Genomic DNA, 20,861 nt, shown 5'->3' with positions numbered 1-20,861 from the left:
GTTTTGGAAGTGTGTAACAAGTTGACTCTTTTTCCTCATTATTTGTTTAATCCACAGGCAGGAGAAACCTTGCAGAGCCAGGGTAAGACTGAAATGGCAGAATTAGCTGAGGAGCTTACACAGGCACACAACCATGTTGTTAACCTTAGACAGACCATCGCCGATAAAGACGAACTGATGCACCAGCTTGCCAATCGATACACCAAGAAGGCGCAGGAACTGGTGGAACTGAGCGAAGAAAAGGAAGGGATTCTCCGGCAACATGCTGGAGAAATGGCCGACCTGCAGCAACAGGTGGCAGACCTCCGAGGGGACAGCGGTTCACTGAGCAGGGAGCAGCGCATGGACCTGCTGAGAGGGGAACTTGATGAGAGCTACGGCAAGCAAATGATGCTGATGAAGGAACAGATGGCCGAGAGTCACCAACAGGAGGTGGAGCTCCTGCAGCAGCGCTGCAACGAGCTCCAGGTCCTGGCAAGAACAAACGCCGACTTCTCCGACAGGGAGATCAAAGACCTGCAGAAGCAGTTGGAGGAGAGAGATGCCGCGATCATAGGGAAGGAACGTGAGGCTGGGCAGCTGCAGCAGCAGCTCGAGAAGCTTGTTAATGAGTTCGCGAGACAGAATGATGAACTGGAGCAGAAACACGCCACAGATGTCAATATCTTGAAAGCGGAGGCCGAGAGAGAGATGAAAGTGATGAGGGATGAGTTTGAAAATGAGAAGGAGAGAGAGAGGCTGGTTGTCGAAGACTTAACTGACCGGCTGCAGCAAGCCGTGAATGACAATAGGGAGCTAACTGAAATACGAGACACATACGAAGGACAAATCACCCGTCTGATGTCGCAACTGGAAGAAACTCAACATGCAGCTGATTCATCCCCCAATTCTCTCCAATCAAGGGAGCAGGATGCGGAGGAAATTGCCAGGCTAAGAAACCAGCTTGACAATTTACAGCAGGACAATCAAACTCTTCATGAGAGTAAGAAAGCTAGCGAAGAGCAAATAGCGAGCCTCACAGCCCAAATGAAGCATAGCTCTCTTGAGGCTGACGCGGCCATCAACAAGCTCTCGGAGGAGAGGGACGAAAGTCTGGCACAGCAGGAGGACAAGATTCAGCAGCTGCAGCAAGAGCTGGAAGAGCTGAGGGTGAGTGGTCCATCGTTTGAAAAGCTGGAAGAAATTAGAAAAAACCTGGAGGCAGAGATAAAGCAGAACTACGACGACATGATGGAGGATTTGAGGTACAGTCATGAAGCTGACCTGAAGAAGCTCAAAGTCCAGTTGGACGTTGAATATGGAGACAAGCTGAAGGATGCCCAGAAAGAGCTGGAGAATCAGATAGACCAAAGGGTCAAGAAAGTGCAGACAGAAAAGGAGCACGAGTTTGTGGCAGAGCTGCAGAATGTCCGTGGGCAGCTCAAAGAGCAGTATGAAGAGGAACTCAAGCACCAGCTGGAGAGGGAGAGGGAGAAAATGATGGAGGAGAAACAGGCGGTTGATGAGCAGAAGGAGGCAGCGCCACAGGGTGGTGTCCTTTCGGCACTCAAGGATGACCATCTGGCCAAGCTGCAGACAGAAGTGCAGGATCTGTCCGAGGTCAGGGATGACCTGCTGGTTCAGCTGGAAGTAGCGAACCGTGATCAGGAGAGCCTGCGTCAGGAACTGGCAGCCTCCACGTTTGAGAAAGAAAACCTGAACGCTCAGGTGGGCCGTCTGAATGAAGAGCTCTTGGGAATCCAGTTCCAGACCGACATGACGGTGGACTCTCCATTCTACGACAACGAGAGGGACGACCTGAATGAAAAATTGCAAGTCCTGAACAGCAAGCTCCAGTCACAAGAACAGGACCACGAGATAGAGGTCTCTGGCTATGCCGCCAAGATTGAAGCCTTGAAACAGCAGCTGGTGGAAGCCACTCTGGCCCATGAGCAAGAGAAAGAAGAGCTTGATGGCAAGATTCAGGAGCTGAAATCAGTATTGGAGGGTCATACTGAGGCTATTGGGCAAGGCCAGAGTCAGAATACACAGGCTGGGGATTCGACAGACGGGGCCGGGGACAGCTCCAATCTCGTTGCAGAGATGAACAGAATGCAAAATGATCTGGCAGTTGCCAAAAAAGTGGTGGAGGAGTACTCCTCCAAGCTAGAGAGCTTGGAATCTGCCAATCAAAGCCTAGGTGACCATGTGAAGCAGTTAACTGAGCAACTAGATGAGAGGGGATGTGAAGTGGAAAGAATGCAGTGCGAGAAAGCAAATGTGGAAGAGCAGCTTGCAGAAGTGCAAGTTGCGCTGGAAGAACTCAAGGTACGCCAACCTGATGAAGAATCTATGGTGAATGCTGAAGAGCAAATCAAGAGGATTGAGGAAGAAAAGAAAGGTATTGAGGACATCCTTGAGAAGACACAGTCACAGATTGCCGTCTTGAGGGAAGAGGTAGAGCAGTCCGATAGTAAAATCCATGACCTCATAGAGGAGGTGTCAAGGCAAGCTGTGGAAAGAAACGAATTGGAAGACAACCTAGCGAAACTAGAAGGTGAGAGAGATCAGTTGCTATCTGAGAAAGAAGCTCTCCAGCACCAATTAGAATTGGAGCAGAAAGAACGTGATTGCGAAGTTGGTGAGCTGAAATCCCAGCTGGATTCACTCAGTCAGTCAGAGTCAAATGAAGACAGAGACAGTGCCATAGGAATGCTCGAGGCTCTCACAAGTCGACAACAAAGCCGATGCCAAGAGCTAGAACTTCAGGTGACGAGCTTGGAAGAAGAGCTGGTAAGACAACAGTCTGTTCAGCTTGTGAAGGATGTCGAGATTATGGCTCAGCAAGAGACATTTGAGGAGGCTGTGGCAAATTATGACAGACTGCTCGGTCAGCTCAGGGCGGAGAAGGAAGAATTAAGGGTAGAGTTGGAAAGGACTGCTGTCTCAGTTGATGACCCAGATGGTAAAATAACCACAGAGGTGCATGAAGAAGTCATTGCAGAAACTGTGGCACCTGTTGCAGCAGCATCGTCTCCGCCTACCATGGATCATGAAGAGACGGACCTGAGAGAAGCTCTTGCAGATATTGACTCACTCAAGTCTGTCAATGAGAAATTGAAAGGTGAGTTGCTAAATGTCTCGGCAGAAAATGATGCATTGCAAGAGGAGAAATGTCAGCTTAGGAAAGATCTTGATGCTCTCAAACAAATTCTACAAGAGGGCGAGGAGGAGAAGGGAAACCTTGAGGATATGATCGAGAATGCAGATTTGAAAGTGAAAGAGCTTGAGACATTGGTGTCTGACCTGGAAAATGACAACCAGAGACTCCAGGATACTTTTAATCAGCAGCTGAGCCAAACTGACAATCAACAAGAAACTACTCCGGAACTCAAAGAGGAAATAGCAAGCTTGAAGGCACAGATAGCTGAACACCAGGAGCTGTACAAACGCGAGAACAAGCTACTCCAACAGGCACTGCAGGAGGAACGTGATACCACTGCTCGACTCCTGGAAGAAGGTGACTCACCGACATCCAGGGATGCCCTCTTGCAAGAGATCATAGACCTGAAGAAGAGTCTTGCTCACAAGGACCAGACAGAGCATGAGATCCTTACAGAGAAGAATCGCCAGATTGGGGTCCTACAGGACAGCAACGCCAAACTCCTGCAGGAGAAGGAGGACCTCAGCTCCAAGGTGAACGACCTGGAGAGGCGCATGCAGGCTGCGGAAGCAATCTCGCAGGAGGTCCAGGACACGTTTGGCAAGCAGTTCACAGAGCTCCAGGTGGAGCAGAACTCCCTGCGGGAGCAGCTGGATGAGCAGAAGAGGAAGAATGGCGACAGGCCGGAAGGGAGTCAGTCCCTGGACGAACAGGCCCTCCGAGAGGAAGCCCTGCGCTGTGCTAAGGACATGCTCCTGCAAAAGCTGGAGGAGAAGGAGGCAGTGGAGCAGCACTTGTTGGAGGAGAAACTGGAGCTCCAGAAGCGGCTAGAAGAACAGCAGCGGCTGGAGGAGCTGCTCCATGAGAAAGATCGTCTGGAGCAGGAGCTGGCCCGGCAGAAGAGGAGCCTCCAGGCAGAAGTGAAGGACATGGAGCAGAAACTGCAGGTTTGCAATGAAAACACCAAGTCACATTTATACCAGTTATCAGCATGATAACATCAAGATGCCTTGTGTGCCCAGGTCTTGTACAGTTAGTAGAATGTTCTTGGGGAGATGGATTTATTGCAACATAAGATTGATAAATGTTGACTGCTTATAATCTTAAATACATGTAACCAGGATTTTTCCTTCCTATCACAGCACTTATGTACTATGCTCGTGGATGCTCTATATTTCTCAATGTGTACTGCAGATTGAAGTCTGTATATTTGTAACATTGCATATGAAGATTTACCTGTATGTTTAGCGTTTGTTCTTTTTTTTTTTTGTAAAGCACATATTTTAAAGATGTGCTCATTGAAATGAGAATGGCTTTTCCTTAAACATTTTCCAATATATAAGCACATACTGCTTGTCTGTTTAGGGATATTTTTTGTTATTCAGTTAGGCTGATATTTCATAAATGGACTTGTTAAAATGAGTGTGGTCACTTGCGCTCCATCTAGCGTCTGTACTTTCTATGGTCTCTTCCAGGAGAGAGAGCGCCAGCTGCAGCACGAGAAGACCGGCCTGGAGACGGAGCTGCAGCAGAAGGACTTCGAGCTGCGCAAGTGGGAGGCCAACTTCAGGGAGCAGCAGCTGGAGTACAGGAACAGGCAGGCCTTCGTCAAGCGTAGGCACGACAACGAGGTTGGTGATCAAATGCCTCAACCCCCTCTCATGCCACATTTTACAGATGCTTCTCAGCAGTGGAGCACCTTTGTTTCGGTTAAAAGGGAGAGAGAGTGAGTTTGGATATTGGGAGATATAGAGAGACAAAAAGATAGAGGGAGATATGTCTTGTAAAATATAGTGATAGATGGGAACCGGTACTGTAAAATTACAAATTTTTTGCATGCCTAAAACTTTTGCGAATATACACGAGAAGCCAACATTCTCGTAAGTAATATGCATGCAAACTTTTGAATTTTTTTTTTCTCAGAGAAATGCCTGTGACAAAGATTCTGCTAGGATCAAAAGCTCAGGCCCCTTTTGACTCCATTTTTTTTCCCCACACAATGCATTTCATGCCAGTGGCATTTTGTGAAAGTCTCATGCTGTGAAAGAGGCTGATGGGTGAAAGTTTATGCTGCAATTTTCTCTGGTTTAGTATCTATAATTGGTGGCAGCTTTACAAAGAAGCTGTATGTCTGGAGCTCATGAATCCTCACACCTCTCCTTGTCCCTTTCCTCCCCCCCCCCCCCCCCCCCTCAGCTGGACTACCTGCGCACCGAGTCGGACAAGGAGATGGTCGCCAGGCTGGAGGGGATGCGGCTCATCCTGGAGAAGCAGCACGCGGAGGCGGTTGCCAGGCTGCGGCAGGACCTGGAGCAGGAGTTCGACGCGCGGGAGGCCAGGGAGGCGGAGAGGCACTTGTCCGACATCTCCCTGCTAAAGTCTCGCCATCTCTCTCAGGTGCATAACTGGTGCTCTTACTAAAAGGCCTCTGTTTTGCCATTTTATTGCATTTTATACAAGACTTACCGCGTAGTAGGTTGTTCAAGTGACATTAATTAGCAGCTCCATGGGCGTGGCGTGACACATGCTGACAAGCTGTGAGTATGTGGATTTTTTTTTTTAAGGGGTTGTGTATTTGTAATTACTGCATATTGTGCCAGTTTTTGTGGATTCCTTTGGGGTAAAAGAAGTTGCAGTATCTTTTGGGGCTCTGATTGGCAAGATTATTAAAAGTGGAAAGGAAGAGGCAGATACTGAGTGAATAGCATTGTAGCCCTCTTTTGCAAACCCCTTGTATCATAAAATTAAGTACAAAGAAGATGGTAACCAAAAAAAAGTATACGCTCTAAACATTTTTTTTTTTCTACTACGTGAAGCAACAAGAAAGCAACAGATCAATGACAATTACAACAAGATCAGACAAACAACAACAAAGTCATAACAAATATCTGAATTTATTAAATTTTCCCAAACTTAGTTTTCCCATTTTTTTATTTTTTTTAAAAATCATTCCTAATGGTACTATCAGGCATTATGCGATGTGGTCTTTGTATAATGTGTTTTTGGCCCAATTTTCATTCCTTCACCCTAAAGGGGTACCAGAGTGTTTGTAAATGCACAGAAGAGAGGGTTAAAATTGTTGTAGAGGTCACCACTGACTGCAACAAATATGTTTCACACAGGGGAAAAAGACACTTAACCTCTTGAGTTCTTTTTCCCTGTAAAATAGCTCTTCCAGGCTGAAATATAAATGCCATGCCATCTGTGTATTTTTTTTTTTGTTTACTCCGTGTTGACTATAAATGGAGCAATGCCAGTGCCTATTGGTTGTATACTAGTATATACATTGTATGTCATACTCTTGCCACTTACACTGTACAGCAGTGGTATATACAGTATATATTCTTGTATATATTGAATAGTGATGGAAAAACGTATAGACACTAGAGGGCCATAGATCTCACAGAGTTAGAAATATGTGTCTTTGAGTTTGAAACAATGTAATGATTGTAGTAATGTTGAGGGATGTGGGAAAAGATTTTTTTTTTCCAATATGATTTTGTTTTGGTGCAGAACAATAATTTCTCAGAATATTTTTGTAACAGAAACCAGAACCAAAGTGCAATATGCCTGTCAGAGTTGGTAGAGTATACAAATCTATTTTCAAAGAAAAAATCATATTGAAATCAGTGCAAGACATTTAGACCTATATGTATTTGTGTGTGTTCAGTTTTATACAAAGTAGATGTGTTTTGTGGCGGCTAGCTCTAGCATCAGTTTTCAGCAAGTGTTGTTGAAGGTATATCCCGGCTTCCAGCTCTGTGTCGTTGTTGCGTAGTGTGACTGTGCAGAGTCGTTTCATCTCTTCCCAGTGTTTGGAGAGTGATTAGCATTTTTGTGTGAGGCAGGAGCCCGAGCTTCCTTTGCAAGCTTGGGAAACTATTTATGAATAGTAGCCGTTTGCAGCCTTTATTCAACGCAGGAATTTAATCTGTTGTGTTCTCTGGATCTTTGCGAGCTTGGGAGTCTATCGATGAAAATTAGCCATTTGTAGCCCTGATTTAATTCAGGAATTAAATCTGTTCTGTTCTTTGGATTGGTTACTGACATCTTGCAATATTTCTTGTCCAGCAACAGTTCACACAATAAGAGTGCAATGTCTCCTTGAGAAATCAGATGCTTGGTACCTGTAGGCTGCCAAGGAAAACCTCTGGCATTCAAGGAGAAGCAAGCAGGATTTAAAGAAAATAACATTTATGTAACACTTCCATTCTCCTCCCTTGGGTTTTCCAAATTTGTGAGGTTTTCTAAAGTTGACATACTCTCTCAACCAGCGCTAATACCAAATGAACATTAAAATATTCTTATGTTTAACCCTAAAAAGACTGGGGGGGGGGCCTAAAAGGCCCCCCCCTCGACATTTCACGCGATTACTCAGCAACACGCAATGCTCTCGCCGCGATGCTCTGTGACTTTTTTCTTTCGAGTTTCCCGCACATTTTGACACCAAATTTGTGACGCCCGGGGGTACGGTTCTGAAGTTACATAACTTTTTGTACATGCACGTGAGACCGAAAATGGCTCAAAAATGCAATTTTGTGTACAAAGTCAATACAAATTGAGCTTTATCACATGGTTCATATAAATATGCTTATTTTTACTCTCAATGGCTAAAATCAATTTGTTTCAGTAGTATTATGCTTCAAAAAGGGTCTGCCACAAATTTTGCTGAAAAAACAACAAATACAAAAGGTCGAAAAAACAAAGAAATACATAAGAAATTCATAAAACAATAAAATAAATAAGAAATTAATTTTGATACCGAATTTTTTTTCAAGTACATTTGCTAAGAATGCTACAAAGAATATCTAGACCAAAAATGAGCACTTTTGGAGCTTTATTTACTGATTTAGATAAAAAAGTCTGATTTCTCGCATAAATTAGCATAATTAATCAAAATAAAATAAAAGAAGACTATTTTGGAAAATTTAAATATATGATCTTGTAGATTACATCGCACACTACCATTGTGCAAATTTCTGCGGCGATCGCGCGATCCACGGCCGAGATCTTAAGGGGGGGCCCTTTAGGCCCCCCCCCAGTCTTTCGAGCTACCAAAATAGCCCAGTCTTTTTAGGGTTAAACAAAAATTGTTGCCAAACTTTTGATGGTTTGCCTTTTGTTTATTGCTTTGATCTCAAGTACACTTGTAGTGAAGACAGTGTTCACAAAAGTGGGACTTGAAACACTCATGAAATTTGCAGATGTTGCTGACTTGCTGTACGCCATCTTACTTTGTGGAATAGAATTTTTGTCGTTTGTTGTGACATTTTCATACATCAAACAATTTTGTAAACACCCAGTGTGATTGAAATACATAATTTAATGATGTCAATGTCAATTTTCAACTGCGCATACAGTAGGACTTAAATGCTGCCTGTATAACATCCAAGTCAATGCCACTTTTTTTATGGTGCGTACAAATTTCTTGTTCAGTCGTTTGCTTGCAGTAATCTTGCAACTGACTATCAATTGCTCAAATAAAATTTACAAAGTAAAATCTGTACAGCGCCCTCTAAAGGGGAAATTGCACAAACTCATGTTGTCCAACAACTCTGCCGCAGCTAGGTTCATAGTGCTTCTCAGGGACATAGAAATTTGAAATTTGATTTTTTGTTTTGTTTTTGTTTTCACACTGAAATCTTCACAATGATCAATACAAATACACGCTTCTTATAAAGCTGAATTAAATAGCAATCAGACCAACAAGATAGAATACATTTGGGGATAAATGAAATTATTATTTACTTTTTTTTTGGACAATACCACACATGTCTTGACACTGTGTGCATTAAAATAAATTGACTCTAACAAAATAATCTCATTCATGCGGAGGAGGGATGTTATAACAAATCAGAAATGAGAGATTTTCTCTTCTGTGCAAGTTATCACTTAACTTGCAGACACGGTAGTGCTTGCACCAGAAAACAAACTCTATTCTGTCAATTGAATGATCTCCTCTCATCAGTAGCTTCTTAATAATTATTACTTGCAAAATTGTAAGGTTTTGATTGAATCAGGTTTAATTCATTTAATGTACAGTTTTTATGTACTGAGGCACCCCTGCTTATTACTTTCTGAAGAATTATGTGGAATATATTGATTTTCTTTTCAAATTTCAAGTTGCAATATATTAGTACATATATTACATTCCTTTTCTTATTTTAGCAATTCCGAAAATGCATTTAAAAAGAACACCAGTAATGCAATAACGATTCTTTTTCATATATACCATTTATTACTTCTACTACATTCAAGGAAAATTGCATAAAGGTCTAAGGGGAACCAACAGGGAGCTGGTAGTAGTTGTTAGATCATTTTTTTTTTTTTTTTTGGTTAGGTTGGAACTGCTAAAATGAACGCAGTCTTGTGTATCCTTTTTGTTCTGTAGTCAATGATTCAACAGTTTCTGTGCAATTTTGAAGTTGAAATATAAGACAAATGTGTGTATTTAATAGCCACTAGTGCCAGATTACATGTCTCCAGTCCATGTTAAGTCCATTTGACAAGGGTCAAATCTTTTGAATCTATGCAAAGCCATATTTCCTTTATTGTCTTTCCGTTCAGTTTTTTTTTTGTATGTTCAAGTTGACTGGTAGATGTTTAATACTGGCTTTATGCTTAGGAATTGAAATGTTTAGCAAGTATTTTTTATTTTTCATTATTATTGTTTTTTTAAATATTTTTTTTTAATTTTTTTAAATTGTTTTTATTTATTTATTTATTTATTTATTTATTTATTTATTTATTATTTTTTTTTTTTGGGGGGGGGGTGAAAATTGAATACAGCTAGCACTTTTAGTTTTCAAATTAGCAATCGTTGTCCATAATAAGAAAAGAGGGCTTTCCTTAGGATTTGTTTTTCTTTTTAAAGACTGAGGCATTATTATTATTATTATTATTATTTATTTTATTTTTTTTAATGTGGCAGTACAATTTTCTGATTTGTTAAAAACAAGCTATGTTTTTGCCGCTAAGTTGTTTGGTTAGTGGGTATTAGTATGGTTTTATCTTTTTATTTTTTTCTTCATGCTTTGGTAGCATTCAATATCATAAACACAGGTACAGTGTATTCATGCCCTTTTGAGGTAAAGTAACCCATATACTTAAAACTTTTTCACATTCATGCACAGCAAAACAGGGATCAACTGAGTTTTGTATTTTTTGCAGGGTGGTGGTGGTGGTAGGGGTGGGGGGGGGGGGTTAAACTTTGTAACTATGCAAAATATTAATTAGTGTCATTTGCGCTCCTTCTGTCTACTATCACTGCTATTGGTACTATTTTTTATTTACCACTTTTTTTTCCCTCTGTTTCAGTTATTATTATTGTTATTCATTTATTTTTTTTTGCCAGTCAGCATCCATTTGGTGTGATGACAAACATGTCCGAAGCAGTCTCTGAATCATCGGTATTTGAGATAATAGTCAGCATGGTTTAGGTACTTTGTCACTCTGATTATGTGAGGTCTTCACCAGTAAAGACACGAAGAGGTATTCTGGGTGTTTCTGCCACTGTGGCTGGAACTGATGTTGCCACCGTTGCTTCCGGTATTGCTGCCACTTTTGCCGTCATGACGCACTGTTTGTTGGCAGGTGTTTTGTAGGTTTGTCCGACTGAAGATGTGTATTCTCTTGCTCGCAGTTCTGTATGACAAAAAGTTGATTTTATCCTAGTTAAAATAATATCTAATATCAGCCATATCCCGTAAGCACACATACTGTAACTCTGAAAGTAATACATTGGCCAATCATGAAACGTGAGATACTGGACTGATTTTGTCGTGATATTTATTTCAGAGATTACTCAGTCGTACATAGCATAGTCGTCATAATGTGATACTGTTCATAGTATGGTTTACAAGGAAGCATACCTCCACTTAAAGTATCATTTTAATAATGTTTTTTATATCAAGTGCAGGAAAGACACGTGTAGGTAGTACGCATGGAGGGGTGTTTCCATTCATGAGTTACAAAATAAGAACACTGTCATTGAAATATCTACTTCAATATGTGCTACCAATGCCTGAGTGACCTTTAGTGTGGCAAGCTTAATAACTTTATGTAAGTGTGTTGTTTTGTGGCTGGGATGACATTCAAGAAATAACGCTTTATATTGTTTGTGTGACATAACAGCCTAACACAAGACATGTTTGTAAAAGTCTGGGTCAAAAGCAGAACTAAACCAGTTCACATCCGCTGATGCAGTGAAATTTCTGAAATTCCTACCTTCTCCTTTCCTTTTCCTTTTCCCTCTGTCGTGTGTTGTGAAATTAATTTTGCATGCCTCCTTTTACCTTTTTACATCTCTCATATGTTTTTACATTCACATGTATCTTTAGTTTCATCACTCAAAATGTTTTGTTTGTTAACACCACATATTTTACCTCCCCCCCCCCCCCAATTCCTTACATCGTGTTTTGCACTCACCATTGTACCCTGTGACCTAGAAATCCCTACCTTTCTACTTGTTTATGTACAATATTTTATGTTTTCCAATTGTCTTTCAACCTTTATAAGAAATGCAATTTTCGTCCTGCTCATGCCATAGCATTCCAATATTATTCACATTGTTTTTATTCTTTAAGTTATCAGTATGCCACTGATTTTCCATTGTGTCTTCTCCCTCATATTATCCAACTTGTAACTTTGTGATACTTGGCATATATTCTACATGATTTTACTTTATTTATAGAAGATGTTCTGCAGCATCGTGAGTGAAATTGAGGAAAAAAATTCCTTTCAGAAGGATGAATATTATACTTATAAGACAATCAAGTGAATGACTTCATATGAGAATAAGTAAAAGACACTTAAAATGAAATTTGGGAATGGACTGAAACTCTGTGTGCAAAAATGGGAACTGTAAAATTTATTGAATATTTCATACACCAAAGTTTAGTCAAGAGTTTCTTGATATTACTCATGTATAAAGCAGACAAATAAATTGAAGCTTGTCAAAGTTAGGTTCTGTAATGAATTTTTCCCTATTTTCCTTGTCTGTCACTTCAGATTGAAGAACAGAAGTGAATCTTGTTAGGAACAAGTATCATCATCATTTTTTATTTTTTTTTTTAATAATTAACTCTGGTTTTGACCCAAACTTAAATCATAAGTGTGTTTATGTAAAACATGTTAACTGTGCTGTGACTTTCTATGTTGAAAGTTGACCTGAAGTGTGCATGTTATTTTCTAATTAAAATGACATTTATATTAAAAAAAAAATGATATCTTGAGTCTTCAATTGCCTTTATTGAAGTTGTGTCATGATTTTAAGGGCATGAAAATTGCATTTCTTTGTTTGAGTTTTGCTTCTCACATTTACTGCATGTTATTATCTCTCTGCCTTCCTCTAAACACCCGCTGGTCAACTGTTGACAAACTGTTCACAAATCTGGCATGTGCTTTTGTTTTCCTTCACCTTTTCAGATACTAGTAGTTGTTTGTGCTTAATAGATCTTGCATCATTTTGCATTTCAATCTAATTTTGTGACGCACATAGACCTATTTTTTTAAATATTTTTCCTTTCTGAAAGGATTCGAAAAGTACCAACTCACCATGCATAATTTTTTTTTTTTTTTTTTTTTTTGCGGAGGAAAAATTCAAATTTTCAGCTGTAATGCAATCAATGTGGATTGCTTGATTTTTGGTGAATATAAAAGAAATCACACAAATTGTGAAAGAATCAGTTAACCAAAAACTAAGCACTATATTCAAGGCTTGTCAATTATGCCCCACTGCTATGTCCAACACAAGGCATCATAGTGTGTTCACAGAGGTGATACTCAAGCTTGTACTTGCCAAATCCAAGAAAATGAAGACATATTTGCAAACTGAAAAGATACCCCAAGATATAAACTCAGCTATAAATAATTGCAAGAGTTATTTTAACTTGTGAGATTATGCATTTCAGACAGAGCCAAAATAGTAGCCATTCTAAAGTATAACCTTGAAAGAAGATAAATAAAATCTGATATTCTCATTTGCAATTGATTTAGAACTGACTTCTTGATTTTTTTTTTTTTTTTCAATTCAAGTCGGGCATTCAGAAACAGATTTCTTTTCTTTTTTGGTGACAATTCTATGGTTACGTGTTCACTCTTCAGCAGGATATATTTTGTATTTAATTTACAACTGATTTCATGCCCCATGCCATGATTTGATCATGAGTCAAGGATTCTAAGATGTGGCTGTATCAAATACAATATTAACTCTTTGTATAGCATAATTCCTATAATTCTAAAACATTTAAGTACATCCGCAGCAGAATGTGGACCTCTAATGCATGTTGAGTCCATAGTCTTCTGACCCACTGTTGCATGCTGGGATAGGATTTGTGGATTTAGTTGCATGCTGGCATGAAGAATGCAATGGTCACTCCTACCAGATTGTGACATCTCAATCATGAAGCCAAAATACTTGGACAATGGATGAATATCGTCGGCTGAGAACCAGAAGGGCTCTATCGCATTCTAAGATTTGAGCGTAGATAAAAATGAAACAATCAATTTTCCTGAAATAAAAAGTTAACTTACATTTAATCAAAAGTGGGTAGAAAAAAGCATTTTTCCAAATATCGGGCAAAACAGTGCCCTTATAATTTTAATTTTTTACTTTTTACTGAAAGTGGAAAAAATTAAAAAGTGACACCATATCATAGAGGGGATCAAGCTCTACAACTTGATACCAATAATTCAATACCACCTGAAATTGTTTTAACGCCCTTCTGGTTCTTAGTCGACGATATATGAGTCTACAAACTCGTTTTTTTTTCCCCATAAAGACATTAAGGCACAGTGGGCACAGATCTGCACCGAAACCGGTGACAAAACATAAACTCTCTCCACCAAGAAATACATCCATCTAGCTACCATTTAGACCTGGCACAGACAATCACAGCCATGTGTTTGAAAATGAAAGTAATGTAACGGGGCTTGGTGCACACATTCACCACAGCAGCAACAAACATCGTTGTTGCTCAAAAGATTTGCTTCCACTGCATGATTTGATTTCAGTATTACCGTCATGGGGGTGAGCCATCTGATTTGATGCGAATATTTCAAAGTGTTATTATCCATCAGAACACACAGATTTAATCCACTTTGCATAGAGTGTCACATGGCATCTGATGTATAAATAATGACACATCCTCTTTCATTATATATTTGCTATATTTCCATCAAGATATGAAGGGTTTGTTTGCAAAAACCGATAAGTCCATTTTTGAAGATTTTGGAGTACGATCTCTGTCATAAAGTACAAAATACATGTAATACCTTTTAAATGATATATTGGTCACTACATATAAAGCTATATTTTTGAAGATATGGTCAAAAGAAGCAAAACTTTTCTTATTATTCTCTTTATTTTTCTTGACCTTTAATCTCAAATATCTCCATTTGGCAAATATGGACTTATCGGTTTTTGCAAACAAACTCTTCATATGCATATATGTATATCTACATGTATACACACACACACACACATATCAGCCGTGACGCGAGAAAAGGGCCCTGCCGCGCACAAACGCCCATAAAACGGCGCGGAAGTTGACAAAGCAATACGCGCAAACAAGAATCAACTACATAGCTGCGCGCAAATGCAGATAGCGCACCAAAAAAGTAGGAATATTTTGACAAAACATGCGTTTTTAAATGCAATAATGGAGGCATTTAGGAGTGGAATTTCAGAAAACGGTTTTTACATATAAATACGTCAAAAGTTAATTCTACAGTACGGCTGTAAAAACTCATTTTCGATGTTTTATGCCCTAAGGGCCCTTTTCTTGCGTCACGGCCCATATATATGTATATATATATCCATATGTTTTATATGTTACAGGCTTCTGTACCCATAGAGCTCTCCCCACGTAATAATATTAAGCAAACATATCAGCAAATAGTACACTTGTAAGAATGAACCCGTCACAGCAGTGGTTACAAAACTCATTTGAAGAGAAGGAGGCTTTGTTCTACATTTTTGAATCTGCAATTTCTGGTGTATTTTTATTTTTTTTTATTTTGTAGACAGACAACATGAAAAAACATTTCTGCACACCTTCATTTTTCAATAGAAACATACTCAAGGTACAAACAGGATTATAATTCCAAGGGCAATACCAGTATTATACTTTTACCTATAGGTTTGTCTGAAATATGATCATGAAACTCCTTGTCCTCACAAGTATTTCTTGTGCATTTATTGTGCATTTATTGTAGCAATGATTGAGTGCATCGTGTTTGTTACTGCATTGGTGTTTGAATTTGTTCCAAACTTGCAAGCTCTTCAGTCCTTTTCTCCAAAAATACAACTATATGTTGAGAAAATAGCTGATGACTCTCATGGCTTTGTCGGGAAATTTCCCTGCTGAAAATGCCTTGCAAGTGAAATTACCTAGGAACATTTTTGACTCAAAGATACCTTACTTTGAGATGGAAACCTTCCTGATTGTATTTTTGTTTTAATCTTGGTAGAATTTCAGATTGTATTTTTTCCCTTCCTTGCCTCATTCCACAGAATCAATACCCCCCCCCCCCCCCCCAGGAAATAACAACCAGAAAAAACAAAAACAAAAACAAAACAACCCAACAACAACAACAGAGAACCAAAAACAAAATTTAGTATTTGTGACATTTTGTGTAGAAAGAAGTAAGGAATGAACAGCTCCTGCTTTGACAGTGAAAATGGACAGTTATTTAAAGAACACCCACATGATGGAGGCCAATAGCTACTGATACTTTGCTGATGGATTTTTTAATATTTACTTGATTTCATTGATTGTATGCTGAGAGCATGCATTCAACTATAATGCATAGAGCATCAATATTTTGTAGGGAGCATAAAATCTGATTCCAGAAACAAGGTGAAGAATTAGGGTACCATACAGCCATTCCAAAGAGAAGTGTTCAGTTCTTTACATGTTCGAGACCTCTTGCAAGTCAAAAATTGGACTTCATGGTCTTCAGAGGGCTGTTGGCCCTGGACTATAGAGGGCCTGACATTAGCGATGGCATGGTGGTCCGGGGCCACTGAAAATAGCTGTTGGGCCATCAAATTTCCAAAAAGGCTATCTCGTGGTGGCCCAGTGAGGCACCTAAATTCAAAATAAATGTTTATATTTCTTTTTATTTCAGACCAACTTCAGTTCTTTTTCAGGCCACTGAAATTTTAAATTCAAAGATTTCAGTGGTCCGAATGGGCCGCCAAAGAAAAAGAGTTAATGTCTATCCCTGCTACACTATAGACTCCTTCCTTTACATCATTGCTCATGAAGAATGAGTTATCACCAGCTGTTATTGGCTGCGAGGGTCCAGGAGAAAGCTGTATGTTGTATTGAAGCCTAGGTAGAATGAATATTCATATGATAGGTTCATGATTATTCATGTAGTCAATTAATTCATTCACTTTATTGGACGTTGCTGTTGATGGAGAGTCAACCTATCAAATATTTCAGTTGGTAATCAAGGAAAATGACAACTGTAAGGATTACTTCTCCTTGTCGCTGCAAACTTGAGTAGGCAGGTTTGCCAAAATCTGTCACAATTTTTTTACTAGCAAACTGCCATGTTTTGCATGAAATACATTTACTGTATGGGGGATTTAGAAGGCTTTAGCATGAGATGGTTACCATCCTTCACTTAGACTTATTCTAAATATGGAGGGTTTACAGACAGTTCACCCCCAAAACACAAACAAACGAAACGACAAAAATGGTCGGGCAAATCAGATATGGAATCACATATATGTATGGGACATGTTCGAAAATCATGACAAAGTTGTGGAATCTTTGTGGATACAGAAGGGATTCACCGTGCACAACACAAACCATGTACAAGTGGGAGGCAAGTGATGAAGTTCATTTGGTTCATGCATTTACCATTGGCCACTGTTGAAATATGTAGACACTAAGACAATTCCAAACCAATTAAAAGTTAGTCTAAATAAAAAAAAAAATAAATGAAATTTTACAAGCACAATTGTGTTTTTTTTAAATTGTTTTCAAAATTGGATGAAATGAGGGAAGTTTAAAGGTAGGGAATCCCATTTGCATGCCTTAAATGAAGAGTTGTATAAACACAGTGGTACAAGTTGAAGAGAGTATCATTTTAGAAACTCCCATAAAGTATTGAAAGTGGAAGGTAACATTTAGTACATTTTTATTGACCGTTAGATTTTGAATTGAATTCTTTTCGGGGCTCACCGTAAATTCCAGTACATTACTAGGCTACCTTTGCAGACCCATGCACTGCATGTGTGTCCATCATGTATATTTTGTGAATAAAGTTCATCAAAACTTACTAACATTTCTATATAAATTCTTGCCACACACTCTATATGTTATTACATCAGCTCTTATACTTTTAGATTTGTGTTTATAGATAAAAATTACAGAAGACTGCAACAAAAAGGCTTAAGTGTGGTTGACACACAGAACTACTGAGTAGTTGAGTTTTGTGCATTATTCAAATCGTAGATAACTGTTGACTTCCAAATTTCTAAGCAGTGGCCTAAACAAGTCCCCTGATGTTCATATTTAATGTTTTGCTGCATTTTGGGAGTTCTGTAAAAGGTATCCCCTACCTTTAAGAAGTGAAGTTTCACTCATTTTTCGAACATAATTTTTGAACAGTCAATATATGCATATAAGTGAGTTGATAATGTGATCAACTCACAACTTGCCGTATATATTTTGTACTTTAATAAAACTTTCAGTGTTGTGCTTGTAGATGGTTCCTGAAAAAAAAAAAAAAAATTCTGGTCTGGAATTGTCTTTCAAGGCATTCTAATGGCTGGTGCACACCCAGAATCAAGATAAAACTTGCACGGTTAATGACCCTGATTTGTTAAAAGTGATGCTATAGAGTTAGAAACATGATATGCAAAAACATGAGGCTTGTATACTGCCCTACTTTGGCAAAAGGAAGCAAGTGACAAAAGTGAAATTTCTCGTAAAAGAGCAAAATGTGTCTGTCATTTACACTGACGTCAATGGACTATCATGATGTCTTATCTAACATATCTCTTAGTAGGATGAGTGTTTCTGCATGAAATTTGGCCTGGAATAAGAGCTCATTATGTGAATTATGAAAACATCAATAACTCAAATTCCGATGGTATGTCACTTGCTTCCTTTTGCCAAAGTAGGGCAGTATACATTCAGAGTGATCACAAAGCTCATTTGGCCATACGCTTATTTCAAAACTTGTTTGGAAGTGAGAAAGTTTCCTTTTTGTTTTTCATTTTGTTAATTTGCATTGTGAAAGCCATCATCACAAGATGAAAGGCACAATGAAAGCTTGTAACTGCGTGTGTCTGGTCTGGTGTAGCTTGACCTGAGAGTGTTTGTCGATAACTGCCCTACCTTACTGAAAATAGCCACAAATGAGACCCTGGAATTTTTGCATCGTTTCTCCTGAAGGTGTTCAAATATACTCTTTCTTTGGTCTTACTCAGTGAAAAAGGAATCCAAATTTTGAATTGAAGATGTTGACATTTTGAAACTAGAAACATGCACAAAAAACAACAACATTGAAAATAGCCATACACAGAACTGTGTAGGGATAGTATAACTTAATTGTCAGCTGAGTTTTAATGTCATGGTGTATTTGGAAAAGGGAAAGAAAAATCATTCTTTGCAAAATGGCAGCTATTTCTGATGAGAGCAACTGATGTGTATGTGTAAAAAAAAAAAGGTGGGTTTTTGAGAAAAAAAAAGTGGGTTTTCTGAAAAATAGGAAGACATGCAACAGTGTGGAAGAAAGGCAAGGACACTGTTATCTTAGTCTTTGTCTCATGACATATTGTGGAAAAATGTCCTTGTATTTTTTTCAAAATGTCGGCTCTCTGTAGTGAGAGCAACTTCAGAATCTACGTCAAAGAAGTGGGGATTTATCTATACCTTTGAGATACATGTAGGGATATAATTATGCACTGAGATTGGATAAAGCTGCTTTTTTTTTTTGTGACACAGATGTTCAAAAATACACATGTATGAAAAGGTGGGATTTTCCAATATCAGTTTATGAAATATATTTTCATGTCATAGCTATTAATGTATTACGATTCAATGTTTACAAATGGAGAAAATAGGTCTTCTTTTGAAGATTAAAGTTCATTTTTCTCTTTGGAATCGGCAATTATTTCTTTTTTATTTCATGCAAATTGATTTAAATTTGAATCGAATTTACTCTTTTTCCAATATAATGAATTGAAAATCAGAGTTGCCAGTTTAACATTACAAAATGATAATTTCTGCAGCAGAATCCCCCAGCCCATCCTTAGTTTAAAAAGGAAAGAAAAGAAAAGTAAAAGTGAAAGTACATTGTATATTTTGCAGAAATTCTTCCATGACTTCAGTGTCATGAAGAAAGTGTACTTGATTTTGTACTGCACACTTGATATGTCATCTCAATATGTCTATGTTCATGAGATGAGAAATGAAAACGTATATACAACTACTGTATACGCCGAATATTTCGCGAGGTTTTTATTTTCGCGAACTTCGCAAGTCGGGTGGTATTCGCGAAATTAAAGACACACGAAAATGTTGACTCTGATCCCAATGTGAATGTGACGTACGCGTGTACACTTCTCCGTTCAGAACAGACTCCACGATCGCGAATTTAACCACCCGCGAAATCGTTGGGAATTCCCGATTCGCAAAAATTTAGACTCGCGAAATATATGGCATATACAGTAGTTAGGGACAGTTTTGGTTTTGATGATACATAAATGTCAGAACTAATGGAGATATAATTTATGTGCTAATGAAACCAAAAAATATCTTAAAGTCAGTCTTGAATTGTGACTATCCTGGCTGGTAACTTAAGTTCAGAGGGATGGTTTTCTGGAAGAATGACCCCATGTTTTCATTTTCTATATTCTTCAACTATTAGAACCCGATATGCTGCATCAGCAATGCCCTGGTATGAAAATAGTGTGTAGATGATTTATCTACATGTTGATTAACACATTCCAACAATAATTCATAAGTATTGTTTTCTAGTCTTTATGCCTCACCATTTTAAGTGAGAATATGTCTTGCTCTGTCTGTCAATTCACTACTTTCATTTTCCCTATTTTTTTTTTTCAGTTAAAGGGATCGTACAGTTTTGGTTGAGACCTAATTTCAGGTTTCTGACATTTTTTGGTGAGATAATGAGATACCTTTTATGAAATATGAAAGAGCATGTAATTCTATGAAGAATTCAACGTTTATATGATGAAAATTGGTTTATAAATGGTTGAGATATCCAAAAAAGAGTGATTCTACTAAAGTGTAGGACCCACACTTAATTACAATTGCTTTGTTTTACTTTGTTTTTGGATGTTTCAGTCATTCCAAACCCGATTTTCATCAAATAAACTTTGAATTCCTCTTAAAATGGTATGTTCTGTACTATATTATAAGTGTTTTTTTTGGTATCTTGCCAAATGTTAAAAGCCCAATTCTCATCTCCACCAATACTGTACCATCCCTTTAAGCTGTCGAGTCATTCAGGAATTTTGCTGCTTGTGTTGCCAATTTAGGAATAGATTAAATCATAGAAAAAATTGATCAAACATTCATGTCATGAGATTTTAGTTTTTGTTAAGAAATCTCTCCTAAGTTAATTTTAATGATGGCTTACCTACAATGTAAAGGTCTGGTTGGAGATGTCTTGTCTTGAGATAAGGGATGGGAATAAGAGCTTACCTGAGATAAGGAGTGCCTTGAGCAGT

The 20,861-nt window shown here is 38.6% G+C and overlaps 1 protein-coding gene across 1 annotated transcript in view; it reads left to right on the top strand.

The window, feature by feature from the left end:
* The window catches only part of LOC140243502 (uncharacterized), a 154,484-nt gene that overhangs the window by 19,013 nt on the left and 114,610 nt on the right, over positions 1 to 20,861 (top strand). Inside the window, exons 6-8 of the mRNA XM_072323172.1 lie at positions 58 to 4,089; positions 4,618 to 4,773; positions 5,339 to 5,539. Coding sequence (XP_072179273.1) covers positions 58 to 4,089; positions 4,618 to 4,773; positions 5,339 to 5,539 — 4,389 coding nt within the window. The remainder of the gene's footprint in view (positions 1 to 57; positions 4,090 to 4,617; positions 4,774 to 5,338; positions 5,540 to 20,861) is intronic.

This window comes from Diadema setosum, chromosome 20 (genome assembly GCF_964275005.1).
Source record: "Diadema setosum chromosome 20, eeDiaSeto1, whole genome shotgun sequence".
Classification (NCBI taxonomy): Eukaryota; Metazoa; Echinodermata; class Echinoidea; order Diadematoida; family Diadematidae; genus Diadema; species Diadema setosum.
The sequence above is the reverse complement of the archived record's forward strand: the minus strand, read 5'-3'. Positions and strand labels throughout refer to the sequence as shown.